Source organism: Sciurus carolinensis, chromosome 14 (assembly GCF_902686445.1).
Source record: "Sciurus carolinensis chromosome 14, mSciCar1.2, whole genome shotgun sequence".
Taxonomy (NCBI): Eukaryota; Metazoa; Chordata; class Mammalia; order Rodentia; family Sciuridae; genus Sciurus; species Sciurus carolinensis.
Genome location: NC_062226.1, coordinates 51,973,319 through 51,989,596, shown reverse-complemented (window position 1 = coordinate 51,989,596; position 16,278 = coordinate 51,973,319). Strand labels below are relative to the sequence as shown.

General features: G+C 38.2%; 1 protein-coding gene across 2 annotated transcripts in view; it reads left to right on the top strand.

The window, feature by feature from the left end:
* Adamtsl1 (ADAMTS like 1) overlaps positions 1–16,278 on the top strand; it is a 368,881-nt gene that overhangs the window by 343,481 nt on the left and 9,122 nt on the right. For both annotated transcript variants that reach the window (XM_047525412.1, XM_047525411.1), the window contains one exon: positions 88–295. In XM_047525412.1, the coding sequence (XP_047381368.1) occupies positions 88–295 (208 nt within the window). The remainder of the gene's footprint in view (positions 1–87; positions 296–16,278) is intronic.

Below are 16,278 nucleotides of genomic sequence, written 5' to 3'. Positions count from 1 at the left end.
AATTAGCGTCTGTGTGGTAATGGGTATAAGGCTCCTTCCCCAAGGCCTGACCTTTGGGGCTCCTCTGATGCTCCTTCCTCTCCCCAGGTGGATGGTGACTTCCTGGTCTGCCTGTACCCGGAGCTGCGGTGGAGGCATCCAGACCCGCAGAGTGACTTGTCAGAAGCTGAAAGCCTCTGGGATCTCCACCCCGGTGTCTAATGACATGTGTACCCAGCTCGCCAAACGGCCTGTGGACACCCAGGCCTGTAACCAACAGCTGTGTGTGGAGTGGGCCTTCTCCAACTGGGGCCAGGTGAGGGCCAGACAGACTTTTATTTGAAAGGTCATTCTAAAGGTATAAACCCTGCCACAATGGGAAATGCCACCACTGCCATATCCTCTGTGACATCCCAGTTGTCCCTAACTAACCCCACCCTGTATCATTCCTAACCCCCAGGGCTTCTGAATCCTTCTCTAACATGAACACACCTGTCCTGGAGCCCTCGGGCCACCTCTTGTCACTGGTTGTGCTGGGATGACATAAAGGTCAGAGGAGGCTCCTCTGAGTACTACCGTGTTGCCCTTGGCCAGGGTTCTCCACTGGTCATGTAGCTATAAACAAGCTGTTTAAACCACCATTGTCCAGGCCATACCTCCCAGAGTCTAAGTCACTTCCTCTGGGGTGTGATCAAGCTTATGTGATTTTTAGAAACTCCTCAGGTGATTCTGAAATACAACCAGGGTAGAGAACCATTGTTCTGAGCCCAGAAGATTTGATCACTCTGAAACAATCAACTCCTTTCTCAATTCTCTGCGTAGAGGTGACTTAAGTCCCAGGTAAGCTTAATGGATAGCAGCAGTGGGGGCTTGTTTGACCCCATAAGCTCAATGATGGATTTCCTCTAGGTACAGTGGAGGGACCATGAGGGCTCTACCCATTTGGAGTCAGAATTTTATGTGATTTAAAAAGGAGATTGACACAAACTGAGGACTCTCAGGGACTTGGGGAGCCATGCTGAGCAATGGCAGCAGGAATCCAGGGCACAAGGTCCCTGTTTGCTCATTGTTTCTATGCCAGGTGGGACTGAACCCCAGTCAAGAACTCTGATAGTCACTAGAGAGAAAGGTTTTTCCCAGTCCAGGTAGATAAGGACTCTATTAGGCATAGAATAGTTGTCCTACTCATCTTGAACTCTACAGTTTTGCAATATTATTGGCACCAAAGAAAATCAGGTGTGGAGGTGCTTAAGGGAAATGACATAATAGTACATACCATTTCTCCAAAAGTCTGTGTTCAAACCCTTCTGGAGAATTAGCAGGCATGAAGAGCTACCTACCAGGGTTGATATTAGGATTTGTCTGGACTGGTACTAATTAGCAGAGGGACTATTCTGACTGTTGAAGCATAGTTTCTGGCTGACCAGCTGGGACACTCCCCAAATAATAGGCTTTACTGTAGGACCAAGGTAACAATGTTCTTGGACAATTAGCAACTTGAAACTTGTTGGAATTGGTTTATTCATGTTCCTCCACTGCCAGATTTTGGAAAACAATCACTTGCAACTTCCTGTTACACTAACATGCTATGTCAATCTCTAATGAAAATCAAACATTCCTGGCCACAGAGTAAAATTTGCAACTCAGCCAGTTGTACCTCAGGTAAGCCAGGGGCTAATGCTTAACCTGGCCAGTCAATGCACCTGGCCAGCCCCTCCTTATTTCCAGGGACATAATATATGCACTTCATATTCAGAGCGACATGAGCTCCATCTTGCTCCTACACCAGAGCAAGGGGTGGTGGGGTGGTATCTTTCTCTTACCTAGAAGAGCCTACTTCTGACAGTTCTCAGCACAACATAGCTCTGCTTCAAAGCCCTCAAGGCTTACTCACAGTTTGTGAAGTTAGGATTGGGAACAGCTCTGGGTACACATGGGAGATGTTTCTGCATTTTTATCAAGGTCACTCAAGGGGACATTGAGTATGTACTTGATCATTTTCAGTGATTCCTTTTCCCAACAGAGAGAAAAGAGGATAGATCTTTTCTACATTATTTTCCCTCAAACTCTTCATTCCTTTCTTCTAAAGTCCTCCAGGCCAGTGTATATAGAGATTTAATGTGAATCGCCAGGGGATCTTAATGCAAATTCTGATATGATAGGCCTGGGTTAGAGTCTGAGATGCTGAATCCACATTTTTTTATGAAAATAAAGATCTGTTTTATTTTTTTACTTATTTTTATTATTTTTATATACTGCATTTTAATTCATTGTACACAAATGGGATACAGTTTTTCATTTCTATGGTTGTGCACGATGTAGATTTGTACCATTTGTATAATCACACATGTACATAGGGTAATGATGTCTGTCTCATTCCACCATCGTTCATATCCCCACCCCCTCCTCCCTCTGATTTCCCTCTACATAATACAAAGTTCCTCCATTCTTCTTTCAACCCCCACCCATCCACCCCCATTATGTATCATCATCCACTTATCAGGGAAAACATTCTACCTTTGGTTTTTTGGGATTGGTTCATTTCATTTAGCATGATATTCTCCAATCCCATCCATTTATCTGCAAAGTCATAATATCATTATTATTTATGGATGAATACTATTCCATTGTGTATATATACCACAGTTTCTTTAGCCATTCATTTGTTGAAAGGCATCTAGATTGGTTCCACAATCTAGCTATTGTGAATTGAGCTGCTATAAACATTGATGTAGCTGTATTATCAATATACTAAATTTTAAGTCCTTTGGATATAAACCAAGAAGTGGGATAACTGGTTCAAAAGATGGGTCCATTTCAAGTTTTCTGAGGAATCTCCCTCCATACTGCTTTCCAGAATGGCTGCACCAATTTGCAACTCCACCAGCAATGTAGAGTGTGTCTTTTCCCCACATCCATGCCAACATCTATTATTGCTTGTGTTTTTGATAATAGCCATTCTAATTGGAGTAAGATGAAATCTTAGAGTTGTTTTAATTTGCATTTCTGTAATTACTAGAGACGTTGAACACTTTTTCATATACTTATTATTTCATTTATTTATTAATATTTATGTCTTCTTCTGTAAAGTGTCTGTCCAGTTCCTTGGCCCATTTATTGATTAGTTCTTTATATTTTTGGTGTAAAGTTTTTTAAGTTCTTTATAAATTTTGGAGATTAGTGCTCTATCTGAAGTTTGTGTGGAAAAGATTTTTTCTCCCGCTCTGTAGGCTCTCTTTTCACATTATTGATTGTATCCTTTGCTGAGAAAAATCTTTCTATTTTGAATCCATCCCATTTATTGATACTTTCTTTAATTTCTTGTGCTTTGGGAGTCTTGTTAAGGAAACCTGATCCTAAGTCAACATGATGAAGATTTGAAGATTTGGGCTTACTTTTTCTTCTATTTGGTGCAGGGTCTCTGGTCTAATTCCTAAGTCCTTGATTCATTTTGAGTTGAGTTTTGTGCAGGGTGAGAGATAGGGGTTTAATTTCATTTTACTACATTTGAATTTCCAGTTTTCCCACCACCATTTGTTGAAGAAGCTATCTTTTCTCCATTATATTATTTTGGCTCCTTTGTCTATTATGAAGTAACTGTATTTTTGTGGGTTTGTCTCTGTCTTCTATTCTGTAACATTGGTCTGCCTGTCTATTTTGGTGCCAATACCATGCTGTTTTGTTACTATTGCTCTGTAGTATAGTTTAAGGTCTGGTATTGTGACACCTCCTGCTTCACTCTTTCTGTTCAGGATTGCTTTGGCTATTTGAGGTCTCTTATTCTTCCAGATGAAGTTCATGATTGCTTTCTCTATTTCTATGAGGAATGTCATTGAGATTTTAATTGGAATTGCATTGACTCTGTATAGTACCTTTGGTAGAATGACCATTTTGACAATATTAATTCTGCCTATCCTAGAACATGGGAGATCTTTCCATCTTCTAAGGTTTTTTCAATTTCTTTCCTTAATGTTCTGTATAGTTGTATATAATGGTGGGATTTTTTGTTATATATTCATTCATGTACACAAATTAACTATCATTTGACCACTATCACTCCATTTTCCTGAAAATGACATAATTCCATTTTCTTTATGACTGAAAAAACTGCATTGTGTATATATGCCACATTTTCTTTATCCATTCATCTGTTGATGGACACCTAGACTGATTTTATAGTTTGGCTATTGTGAATCATGCTGCTATAAACATAGGTGTGCATGTATCACTGTAGTTTGCCAACTTTAATTCTTTAGGACAAATACCAAGGAGTGGTCTAGCTGGGTCATATGGTGGTTCCATGTCTAGTCTTTTTGTTTGTTTGTTTGTTTCTGAAGATACTATTGTTTAATAGTGCACTTCATTAATGCTACAGAATGAGTGGGATCGGGGAAACACAATGGAAGATCATCCCTCGGGCCAAGAAAACTCAGGGAGCACCATCCCAACCAGCAAGGAGCACTCCACCAGGCTCAGGCCACAACCTTCCTTCTCTGGGTCTTTCTCTTTATTTGCATTAATTCTCCACTGCTGAAGTCAGAGGTGGAGTCAGGAGAAGTCGGATTGCTGGGGCCAGATATTAGAGATGACAGAAGGCAGGACAGGTTGGCTGAGTGAGCTCTTCAAAAGCATCCTTAGTAACTAGAGGGTGGGATTAAGTCACTTTTCATCACAGAAGTAGGAAGAGGGAGAGAGGACAGGAATCAGAGGCCATGTTATAGCTTCTGATCCATTCTCAGGTTATTCACTGCTTAGATGGATTTCCCATTCAGTCCCATTACAACAGGGAGGATCACAAGGAGTCTGACCATTGCCACACAGCTCTTGGATTTGTGGTCTTATTGCTCCAAGAACCTTATAATATACAATCATTACAGAAATTCTTTTATCCCCCTCCTCAATAAAATAACAAATCCCTCAAAACCTAGTTTTTGCAAGTAATGAAATCAAGAAACAACACAAATCTTAAAGCTGAACTGGGAAGCGTGGCTTTGAAATACAACCCTCTTTTCCCTTCCCAGGGAATAGGAGGACCCAGAACATTCTTTCAGTTGCCTTCTGTGCTCATCATACTGACTGCAACTACTGGAATCCTTGGAATTTTGTTCCTACTAATCTTCCACCCCCTCCTTGGAAAGAAAGGCTCCTCTGATGCAAGAAGAATGGTTTAGTGCAATCTCTTTTCCAAAAAAGAGTGACTGGTCCCCAGGCTTTCTTCTATTCCCTGCACTTTTATCTGTTGCTTGCCTCAGTTTCAAGGCTGGTATCACTGCTGAGAAATCTGCTAGGTTACTGATCACCATGCCAGGATGACTTGCCCAATCTGCCCCATTCTCTAAAGTGAAAGGTCTCAGGTGGAAGGGACACATCCCAAGTTGTCCATACTTATCCAGTAAGGCAAGAGCTCTTGTGACTCTGGGGAAGTGAGGAAAATAGTGTGTAGCTCCCTTTCATGTAGACTCTCTGATATTTCCATGTCTAGTCTTTTGAGGAGCCTCTGTACTGATTTCCATAGTGGTTGTACTGATACACAATTCCACCAACAGTGTAAAAGTGTTTCTTTTTTTCCTGAATCCTCTCCAGCATTTATTATTTGTACTCTTGATGATTGCCATTGTGACTGGTGTGAGATAAAAATCTGTTTCGATTTGCATTTCCTCATTGCTAATGATTTTGAAAATTTTGTCACATATTTATTGACCGGTTGTATTTTTTCTTTTGAGAGGTATGTCTGCCATTTCTTTTTTTGTTTTAATTTTTATTTTTTACAGACTGCATTTTGATTCATTGTACACAAATGGGGTACATCATTTCTTTTCTATGGTTGTGCACCATGTAGATTCATTTGTGTAATCATACATGTACCTAGGGTAATGATGTCTGTCTCATTCCACCATTTTTCATACCCTACTCCCTCGAATTTCCCTCTATGTAATCTAAAGTTCCTCCATTCTTCTCTCACCTCCCATCCCCCACCCCCATTATATATCATCATCCACTTATCAGGAAAAACTTTCGACCTTTGGTGTTTTGGGATTGGTTTACTTCACTTAGCATTTCTCAGTTGGGCTATTTGATTTTTTGGTGTAAAGTTTTTTGAGTTCTTTATATATGAATGTTAATCCTCTATCAAAAGAGTAGTTAGCAAAGATTTTCTCCCATTCTCTAGGTTCTACCTTCACATTCCTAATTGTGTCCTTTGCTATGCAGAAGTTTTTTTAATGTAATACCATCCCATTTATTAATTCATGGCATTATTTCCTGAGCTTTAGGAGTCTGAATGAGAAAGTTGTTGCCTGTGCCTAAAAGCTGAAGTGCTGACCCTATATTTTCTTCTGGGAGTTGCTTGGTTTCTGGCATAATTCTTAGTTCTTTGATCTATTTTGAGTTGATTTATGTGCAGGGTGAGAGATAAGGGTCTAGCTTCATCCTTCTACATATGAATAACCAGTTTTGCCTGCACCATTTGTTAAAAAGGCTGTCTTTTTCTCTGAAGTATTTTTTTGACACCTTTGTCAAGGATCAGATGACAGATGTGTGGGTTTTCTCTGTCTTCTATTCTGTACCATTGGTCTATGTGTCTTTTTGTGCCTGTACTCTGCAGATTTTGTTATTATAGCTCATAGTATAAAGTCAGGTATTATGATAGCTCCAGCATTGCTTTTTTTGGCTTAGAATTGCTTTGGCTATTCTGGGTCTTTTGTTCTTCCGAATAAATTTTAGGACTGTTTTTTCTAGTTCTGTGAAGAATGTCATTGGTGTTTTGAGGGGGATTGCATTGAATCTGTATTGCTTTTGGTAGTATAGTCATTTTAACAATATTAATTCTGCCTATCTGTGAACATGGGAGGTCTTTCCATCTTCATATGACTTCTTTAATTTTTTCTTCAGTGCTCTGTAGTTTTTCATGGTAGAGGTCTTTCACCTCCTTAAATTTATTCCTGGGTGGTTTGGGGTTTTTTTGTTTGTTTGAGGCTATTGTGAATGAAATTGTTTTCCTGATTTCTCAGCAGATTTATTTTTGGTATATAGAAAGGTTATTGATTTTTGTGTGTTGATTTTGTAACTTCCTTCTGAATTTATTAGCCCTAACAATCTTTAGATGGCATTTTTCTAGATAGAAGATCAGATCATCTGCAAACAATAATAATTTGGTTTCTTCCTTTCCTTTTTTTATCCTTTTATTTTCTTCTCTTACCTAGAATTTCTAGCATATATTAAATAGGAGTAGAGAGAATGGACAACCTTTTCTTGTCCCAAATTTTAAAGGAAATGCTTTCCATTTTTCCCCATTTACCATGAGGTTGGCTTTGGACTTTTCATATATATCCTTTAGGATGTTCAGATAGGTTCCTTCTATGGGATGCAGAATTTCTAACAGCTCCCAGGTTATGCCAAGGCTACTGGTCCACCAGACTTTAGAATGTAGAAAGCTTACAACATTATGAATTACAATGAGTTGTTTGATGTCAGTCTTGTTGATGTTTTTCTGTGAATGATATTGTTAAAATGTGCTTCAAACTGTAGATTCCCCACTTCCAAACCTCCACAATGAAAATGATCTTTCCGACAAGAAAATCCTTTGGAATAGTGTCATATAAATGTTTCTTCATTTGCTTACCTCCTTGAAGTCTGTGAAAACCATGCTGATTTTAGTCCACATGAAAATAGAAACACCTTGTTAGCTCCAATAACCTGACTTGGTGTAATAATTCAGCTTCTTTTAATCCAACTTACGCCCACCTGTCTCAGATGGGAATGTATTCCATATAAGCACATGTGAGGGAATAAAGGCAAAAACAGCTCCAGAATCTTTATAGGAAAAGTGGATGAAGGGACAGAAATAGAAATGTAGTGGAAACACAGCACCAAATTATGAAAGACCTTGTGGACTATAATAAGAGCTTGGATTTTATTATGACTAGCACTAGATTTTTTATTGTTCTTTTATTTGCCATTTTAATATATATCAATTGTGCACGTTAACAGGGTTCAGTGTAACATTTCCATACATGCATACATGAGGCACTGGTCAAATCCAGTAAACCCTTTCCCTACCAACCCACCCTCCCCAACCCCTAGTAATCTCTATTCTATTTTCAAATGGACATTTTTTTAATTTCCACATATGAAAACATGAGATACTTGTTCTGTGTCTGGCTTAATTCAGTTAACATCATGTCCTCCTGTTCCATCTATCCGTTTTGCTACAAGTGACAGAATTTCTTTCTGGCTGAATACTACTCCACTGTGTATATAATACCACCTTTTCTTTATCCCTTCATCTGTTGGTGGGCACCAAGGCCCATTTCATGTCTTAACTATTGTGAATAGTGCTGCAATATACATGGGCACTCAGGTATCTCTTTTGTATGCCAATTCCATTTCCTTTGGGATAGCTGGACCACATGGAAGTTCCAGTTTTTGTTTTTGAGGAACCTCTTTGCTGTTCTCCATAATGGCTTTGCTAATTTACATTTCCACTAATAGTGTTTAAGAATTCGCTTTTCTCCAGGTCCTCATCAGCATTTGTTTCTTTTTCTTTTTTTCTTTCTTTCTTCAATAGCTGTTCTTAGGCTTTGACTGTATCTCAGTGGTACAGCATGTTCTTAGCATAGCATGGTCAGGGTCCTATGTTCAATCCTCCACAAAAAAAAAAAAAAAAAAAAAAAGCAAAACTGGGTGAAATTTTATCTCATGTCCTTTTTTTTTTTTTTTTTTTTTTGGTTCTGGGGATTGAACCCTGGGCCTTGTGCTTGCAAGGAAAACACTCTACCAACTGAGCAATAGCCCCAGCCCTCTCATTGTACTTTTGATTTGCATTTTTCCTGATGGCTGATGATAACATTTTTTCCATATCTTCATGGGTCACTTGTGTTTCTTCCTTTGAGAATCTGTTTAGATCATTTGCCCATTTTGTAATTAATGTTTTATCATTTTCTGAGTTCTTCATTTGTTCTGGATATTAACCCTCTGTTGCATGAAGAGTTGGCAAATATAGTCTCCCTTTCTGGGGGTTGTCTCTTCAATCTGTTTCTTGTTTACTTTGCTATGTGGAGACTTTGGGGTTTGATATAAACCCATTTGTCAACTTTTACTTTTGTTCCCTGTACTTTTGGGGTTTTATCCACAAAACCATTTTCTGCACCAATGTCTTGAAGTGTTTCCCCTGTTTTCTTACATAGTTTCAGAGTTCCATTCTTAAGTTTGGGTTTGACCTATTTTATTTTTGTTCATTGTTATAGATAAGGGAACTATCCCAGTCTTCTGCATGTGGATATCCAGTTTTTCCAGGACCATTTGTTGAAGAGGTTTCTGGCACCTTTGTCCACATATGCTGGCTGTGGTTGCATGGGTTTATTGCTAGGAATTCTAATTTGTTCCACTGTTCTGTGTGTCAATTTTTATGTCACTATCATGCTATTTTTGTTACTCTGGCTCTGAAACATGTCTTGAAGTCAAGTGTTCTCAGGCCCCTAGCTTTTTTCTTTTTGTTCAAGAGTGCTTTGGTTATTTGGGATCTTCTGTGCTTCCATATGAACTTTAGGACAGTTTTTTCTAGTTCTGTAAAGAATGTCATTCATATTTTGATGGAGACTGCATTGAATCTGTAGATTATTTTGAGTAGTATAAAAATTTTAACAATATTCTTCCAATTCATGAACATGGAGGTCTTTCTCAGCATCTGTAGGTCTTCAATTTCTTTCATCAGTACTTTATAATTTTCATTGCAGAGGTCTTTCTTTCCTTGGTTAAGTCTATACCTAGACATCTTGTTTTTTGTAACTATAGGGAATGAAATTGCTTTGATGATTTCTTTCTCACCAAATTTGTAATTGGTGTATAGAAAACTTTTTTATTTTTGTACATTGATTTTGTATGCTGTTACTTTAGTGAATTATTTTATCAGTTCTAAGAGTTTTCTATGGGATTCTTTTTAGGTTTTACTATACATAGAGCCTTATAATCTGAAAACAGGAATTATTTGACTCCCTCTGACTGAAACTTCTAATACTATAAGTATAAAAGTGAACCCCCTTGTCTTATTCCTGCTTTTAAGAAAATGCTTTCAGTTTTTCCCCATTTGACATGATGTTGTACTATAGTTTAGATCTGGAATATCTCCCATAGCCCATATGTTAAAGACTCAGTCACCAGCCTGTGGCAGTATTAGAAGGTGGTGGAACCTTTGAGAAGTAGGGTCTAGTGGCAGAAAATGAGTCAATGTGGTATGACCTTGAAAGGAATATTAGACCTTGAGTCTCTCTCTGCTTCCCAGCCACCACAGGATGAACAGCTTTGTTTCACCATGCACTCCTTGCCATGATGTCCTGCTTTGCCACAGTCCAAAGTAAAGTGTCAAAATAAATCTTTCCTGTTTTTAAATTGTCTCTGGTATTTTATTGCAGCAACAGAAAGCTGACTAGCACAGTTACAGGACTTTTCTCATGAAATGTTGAATTTTATCAAATACATTTTCCTGCCTCTATTGAGGTAATCGTTTTATTCTCATGCTGCTGTATTGTTAAACTACCCTTGCATCTTTTGAGATAAAGCCAACTTGAACATGGTGCATGATCTTTTAGATGTGCTGTTGAATTTCATTTGCTATCTTTTGTTGAGAATTTTTGTATCTGTGTACATCAGGGATATTCATCTATAGTTTTATTTTTGTTGTTGTATCTAGTCTGGCTTTGGTTGACCTCATAAAATGTGTTGGAAGGGTCTCTTCTCTTTCAATATTTTGGAGTAGGTTGAGAAAACTTGTCATTAGTTCTGTAAAAGTTTGGTAAAGTTCAGTAATAAAGCCATCAAGTCCCAAGATTTTTTTTTTCTTTTTGGGGATACCTTTTATTATTCAGTCTCATTAGTCATTATTAGATTCTTTAAGTTTTTCATGCCCTCATGGTTCAATTTTGATAGGTCAGATGTGTCCAGAAATCTCTCCATTTTCTCTAGGTTCTCCAATTTGTTAGTGTACCACTTTTCATAATAATTCCTACTAATCTTTTATATTTGTGGTATTGGATGTAATTCTCCCTTTTCATCCTAATTTTATTTATTTTGGTCTTTTTTCTTGGTTAGTATAGCTAAAGGATTGTCAATTTTGTTTCTCTTTTCAAAGAACCAACTGTATTTCTGTTCTGATCTTTGTTATGAAATTGTGGGTTTGGTTTGTTCTTGCTTTTCTGCATCCTTGAGATGCATTGTTAGGTTGTTTATTTGAAATAGTTCTATTTTTTATGTAGAAACTCATGGCTATAAACTTCCCTCTTAGTATTGCTCTTGCTACATCCCACATTTTTATTTTTACATATTTATTGGTGCTTTATAATTGAGCATAATGGTAGGATCTGTTGTTACATATTTGTACAAGTATACAATATATAATTTGGCCAATATCATTCCCCAGTATTTCCCCTTTTGCATCTCACAAAGTTTGATATGTTGTGTTTCCATTTCCATTTGTCTTGAGACATTTTTAAATTTCCCTCTAGCTTCCACAGTGATCCACTGATCATTAAAAAGTGTGCCGTTCGGTCTCCATGCATTCTTAGTTTCTAAAGTTTCTTTTGTTGTCGGCTTTTAGTTTTATTCCATTATAATTAGAAAAAATTACATGATTTCAATTTTTTTTAGTATAAGACATTTTGTGAACTAATGTATAGTCTATTCTATTCCATGTGTTGACGAAAAAAATGTATATTCTGTAGCTGTTAGATAGAATATTCTGTAAATGTCTGTCAAGTCCAAATGAGCTACAGTACAGTTTAACTCAGATGTTTCTTTGCTAACATTTTGTTCTGATGATCTTTCCATTGATGAAAGTAAAGTGTCGTCATGATGGAGACTCTCTCTCCGTTTAGGTCTAATAGTGTTTGTTCTATAAAACTGGGTGCTTCAACATTAGGTACATATAGATTTATCTTCTTGGTAAATTGATCCCTTGGTCATCATACAGTGACTCTCATAATTTGTCCTGAAGCTTATTTTGTCAGTTCCCATTTACTTGGAACATCAATTTCCATCCTTTTGCTTTTCATTTGTGTTTTTACTGGTAAAAATAAGTTTTTTTAGGCAGCTTATGGTTGGGTCTTTTTCTTTTTTTTTTTTTTATCCATTTGTCCAGCCTGTATCTTTCAATTTGAGAAGTTAGTCCATTTACATTCAAGCTTATTAGCAATAGACAGGGACTTGTTCTTCTGTTGATTTTCTTATTCTTGAATATTGTTTGTTCTTCCTCTCATTCATCTTTGTAATTTTGATGGTTTACTGTCTGTGTATCTACTCTTCTAGTAGGATTTATATTTTCACATGCTTTCATGATGGTAGTTATCTTTCACTTTCACATCTTTTGTTAAGGCTGGTCTGGTGGTCACGACTTCCCTCAGTTTTTGCTTACCTTGGAAGGCGTTTATTTCTTCTTAATTTCTGAAGGATACCTTGCTCGGTACTGTAATCTTGGTTAGCCATTATTTTCTTTGCAGGACTTTACTCCGTTCTCTCCTAGGATTTCAGCTAAGAAATGTTAGTATGAAATGACTCAGTGCTTTTCTCCTACAGATTTTTAAATTTTTTGTCTTGTACTTTGTGTGTGTGTAGTACTGGGGATTGAACCTTGTGCTTTGTGCATGCTAAGCAAGCACTCTACCAACTGAGCTATATTCCCAAGCCTTGTCTTATACTTTTGACAGTTTGATAACATACCATGGTGAAGATCTCGTCTATTGGATTCTAAAAATCTCCTGTGTATCTTTCCCAAGATTAGGGAAGTTTTCTGCTATTATTTCATTGAATAGGCTTTCTATGTTCTTAACCTGTTTCTCCTTGCCTTCAGGTATTTGTTTAGTGGTGTCCCAAAGATCTTAAAAACTGTCTTCAAGTTTAGTTGTCCATTTTCTTCCACTTAGTCTATGACTGAGGTACCAGCTGAAGTTTTTATTTGGTTTATGGAGCTCTTCATTTTCAAGATTTCTGTTTATCTCTTTGCTGAAGTTGCCATTCATACCCTGTATTTTCTTTCTAATTTCATATGACTTTATTCTCTTGGACCTCATTGAGCCTTATGATAGTTATTTTTTAAAATTATTTATCAGGCATCTCATCCAATTTCTTCAGAACCTGTTGCTAGAAATTTTTGTTCTTTTAGAGGTATCCTATTACCTTATTGGTTTGTTTTTTGTTTTCGTTTTCCTTGTGCTTCTACATTTAGATTTGGTGGATCAGACATCTCCAACGCCTTCTTGGGGTGACCTTGTTAATAAGCAGTTTTCTCCTGAAAATGTGTCTGGGGTATCAGTTTGTTATGCAATGTTGGCTTTGATTTTAGCTGAGCACTGTGGTCTCCCTATGGTGTCTTTCAACTGAGGTTGGGCACAACACATACTATGTCAGAATCAGAGACTTACTGTCTCTGCAGACCACCCAAGAGTGGGGACACTGGCAATTCAGGCAGGGAGCTCACTAGGTGACTGCTCCTATAATGACAATGGTGGCCTTATCTGGTGATGGGAACTTTCTCAGGCACTGTTAATGCTCGTTTTGCTACTAACAAGGCACTGGCAGCACCAGCAGTGGTGAAGGGCCTGAAGCACTTGTCCTCCAGTCAGTCAGTGGTGTGGGCTGCACACAGAGGCAGTAGCAGTAACTTGAACACTCTTGGTGTGGTGCTCACACCCAGCCCTGTTAGCAGTGTGTGATCAGACAGTATGGGGGCATCCAGCAGCAGGAACCATGTAGGTGCTGTGGTAATGTCCACCAGGGCACAGGACCTCAGTTGGAGCTGCACAAAGTTATACTCCACCTGCAACCTACATACATGCCCGGGTGGGGAAGAAATGGCTGGAGTCATGGAGTTGCTCCAGACTCCCTCAGCAAGCCCCTGCAGGGGTAAGCGACAGTGGTGACCACAGTGGTCTCTCCCCAACCCCTCACTAACTGGCATTTGAGCTCAGTGCAGTGGGAGAAAAGGTGGGAACCTCATGGATACATGCATTCAGTCCTTAGCACTGGTAGCACTTAGCACATGCAGCTGGTCATGACCTTGGACTCAGATCTCCTGTATTTTTGCAATGCCCTGCATTCCTGTCTGTTGCACTACCCATCCCAGGGTACCCTTGGATCAGAATCACTCTGCTGGGGCAAGTTGGTTGTGAGGGACCTTCCCCCTCGAGCCAGTGACATAGAATGTATGTGGAGCCCCAGAGATGGAAAGATGCAGGGGTTGCTGACTTCTACAGCAGTCCAAACTTTTCAAGATGATTAGCTGTAGCACCCTGAGGGTTTGCTGGTAGATTCTTTTCCAAATCAAGGCTACCCTGCAGGTTACTCACCTAAGGATTATGAAACTTTCTGATAACCAGAATTGACCAGCCTCTGCACTGATTTAGGTTGCTATGACTCTATCTAGCACCTTACCCCTGCAAAGAGGAGGCACCCTCTCCTTCCAGGAGTTTGGGTGTGACAGATGCCAGGGTAATTTGTTTCTTTATTATGCTGTTGTCCCAGGTCTCTGAATCTTAGAAGTCTAGTTTCTCTCTTGCTGATTTCCAGTGTTCTCCATGGTCAGTCACTTCAAAATGTACCTGTACACCTGTTAATTTTGTCCATCTTTTTGGAGAAAGAGGCAAGTGCTTCAGTCATCTTGTCCTCCTCCCCCACTAGAAAGATTTTAAACAAAAGTTACAAGCTCAGATTATACTCTTAATAGATTACCTCATCAGCAGTGTAGTGACTGAATTGGAAAGTAACAAGATTGGAAAAAGAGAAACCTAATGTAGGTAAGAAATTATGGTGATCAGAATGTATGCTTTGGTCAGTGGAAATGGACAAGAGATACTATGACAGTGTGATTCATATGGATTCAGTGAGCCATTGGAGATCAGAGAGAGCGAGAAAGCTAGGATAAATCTCAGATTTCTGGTGGAACAATTAGGAATATAGGAAAATGAAAATGGGTGTGATAAATTGTTTTGCACATGTGTAATATGTTTACAAAATATCCCAGTAGAGATATTCGTTAGGTAGTTGGGTGTTTGAATATGGAACTTAGAGATGTACTGACCACAGTGTATTTGAATGTCATCAGCATCGAGCAATAACTAGGTGTCATGGGTGGTATCACCTTGGAGGAAGGAAGGATGATCTGAAGAAAAGACACAAAACAGAAACCTGGAGAAATCTAATCAAACTGGGAGAAGAGGAAGGTACAAAACTTAATAAGTAAGAAGTAAGGTTTAGTATATTAAGAGCATGATCCAACTCTTTTGTCCACAAGAGACTCACTCTATTTAGATCTAAGGGGGGAAAATAGAAATGAAAGAATGAAAAAGTCCTTGTAAATTCTAACCAAAAGAGAGTTGGGGGTGTCTATACTAATATCTGACAAAGTAGGCTATGTATTGAAAAAAGGGTCAATGCACCAAGAATATCTAACAATTATAAACATGTACACTAAATATCAGAACTCTAAAATATATGAATCAAACTTCGAATGGACTAAAAGAATATATAAATAGTTCTAAATAGTCAAGAAACTTTGCTATCCTGCTTTCAGTAATAGAACAACTAAAAGGAAGATCATTTTTAAAAAATTTAACCAATAACCCAATGACCTCATCTAATCCTAATTATGTCCCAAAGATCTTACCTCCAAATGTCATCAACATATGAATTTGGGGATTAAGTTTTTATTACTTAAACTTTTGGGGGCATATTGGGACCACAGCAGACACCAAAAGTCAAGCAACAAAAACAGATCAAGTGGACTTCATCAAAATTAAGAGCCTTTGTACATTAATAGGGTATTATCATGTGAGTAGAAAGGTAACACAGTATGGGAGCAATTATTTGCAAATTTTATCTCTGGTAAGGGGTTACTGTCCAGAATATATTTTAAAACCTCCAACTTAATTGGGCAAAGGATTTGAATAGCCATTGTACCATATTCAAATTGGGGACATTCAAATCAATCCACAATGTGATACCACTTCACACCCATTAAGATGGCTACTATCAAAAAACAAATAGAGAAATTTGGACCCTGGTATATTACTGGCAGGAATGTAAAATGGTACAGGCACTGTGGAATACTGTATGGCAATTCTACAAATATTTAAACAGAATTACCATCTGCCCCAAGAATTCCACTGCTGGTATGTATACCAAAAAGCAGAATTGAAAGCAGAGACTTCAATATTTGTATGCCAGTGTTTATAGCAGCATCATTTACAATAATCAAAAGATGGGAAAAGCCTCAATATCTATTAACAAATGCAAAGATAAACAAAATGTGATGGA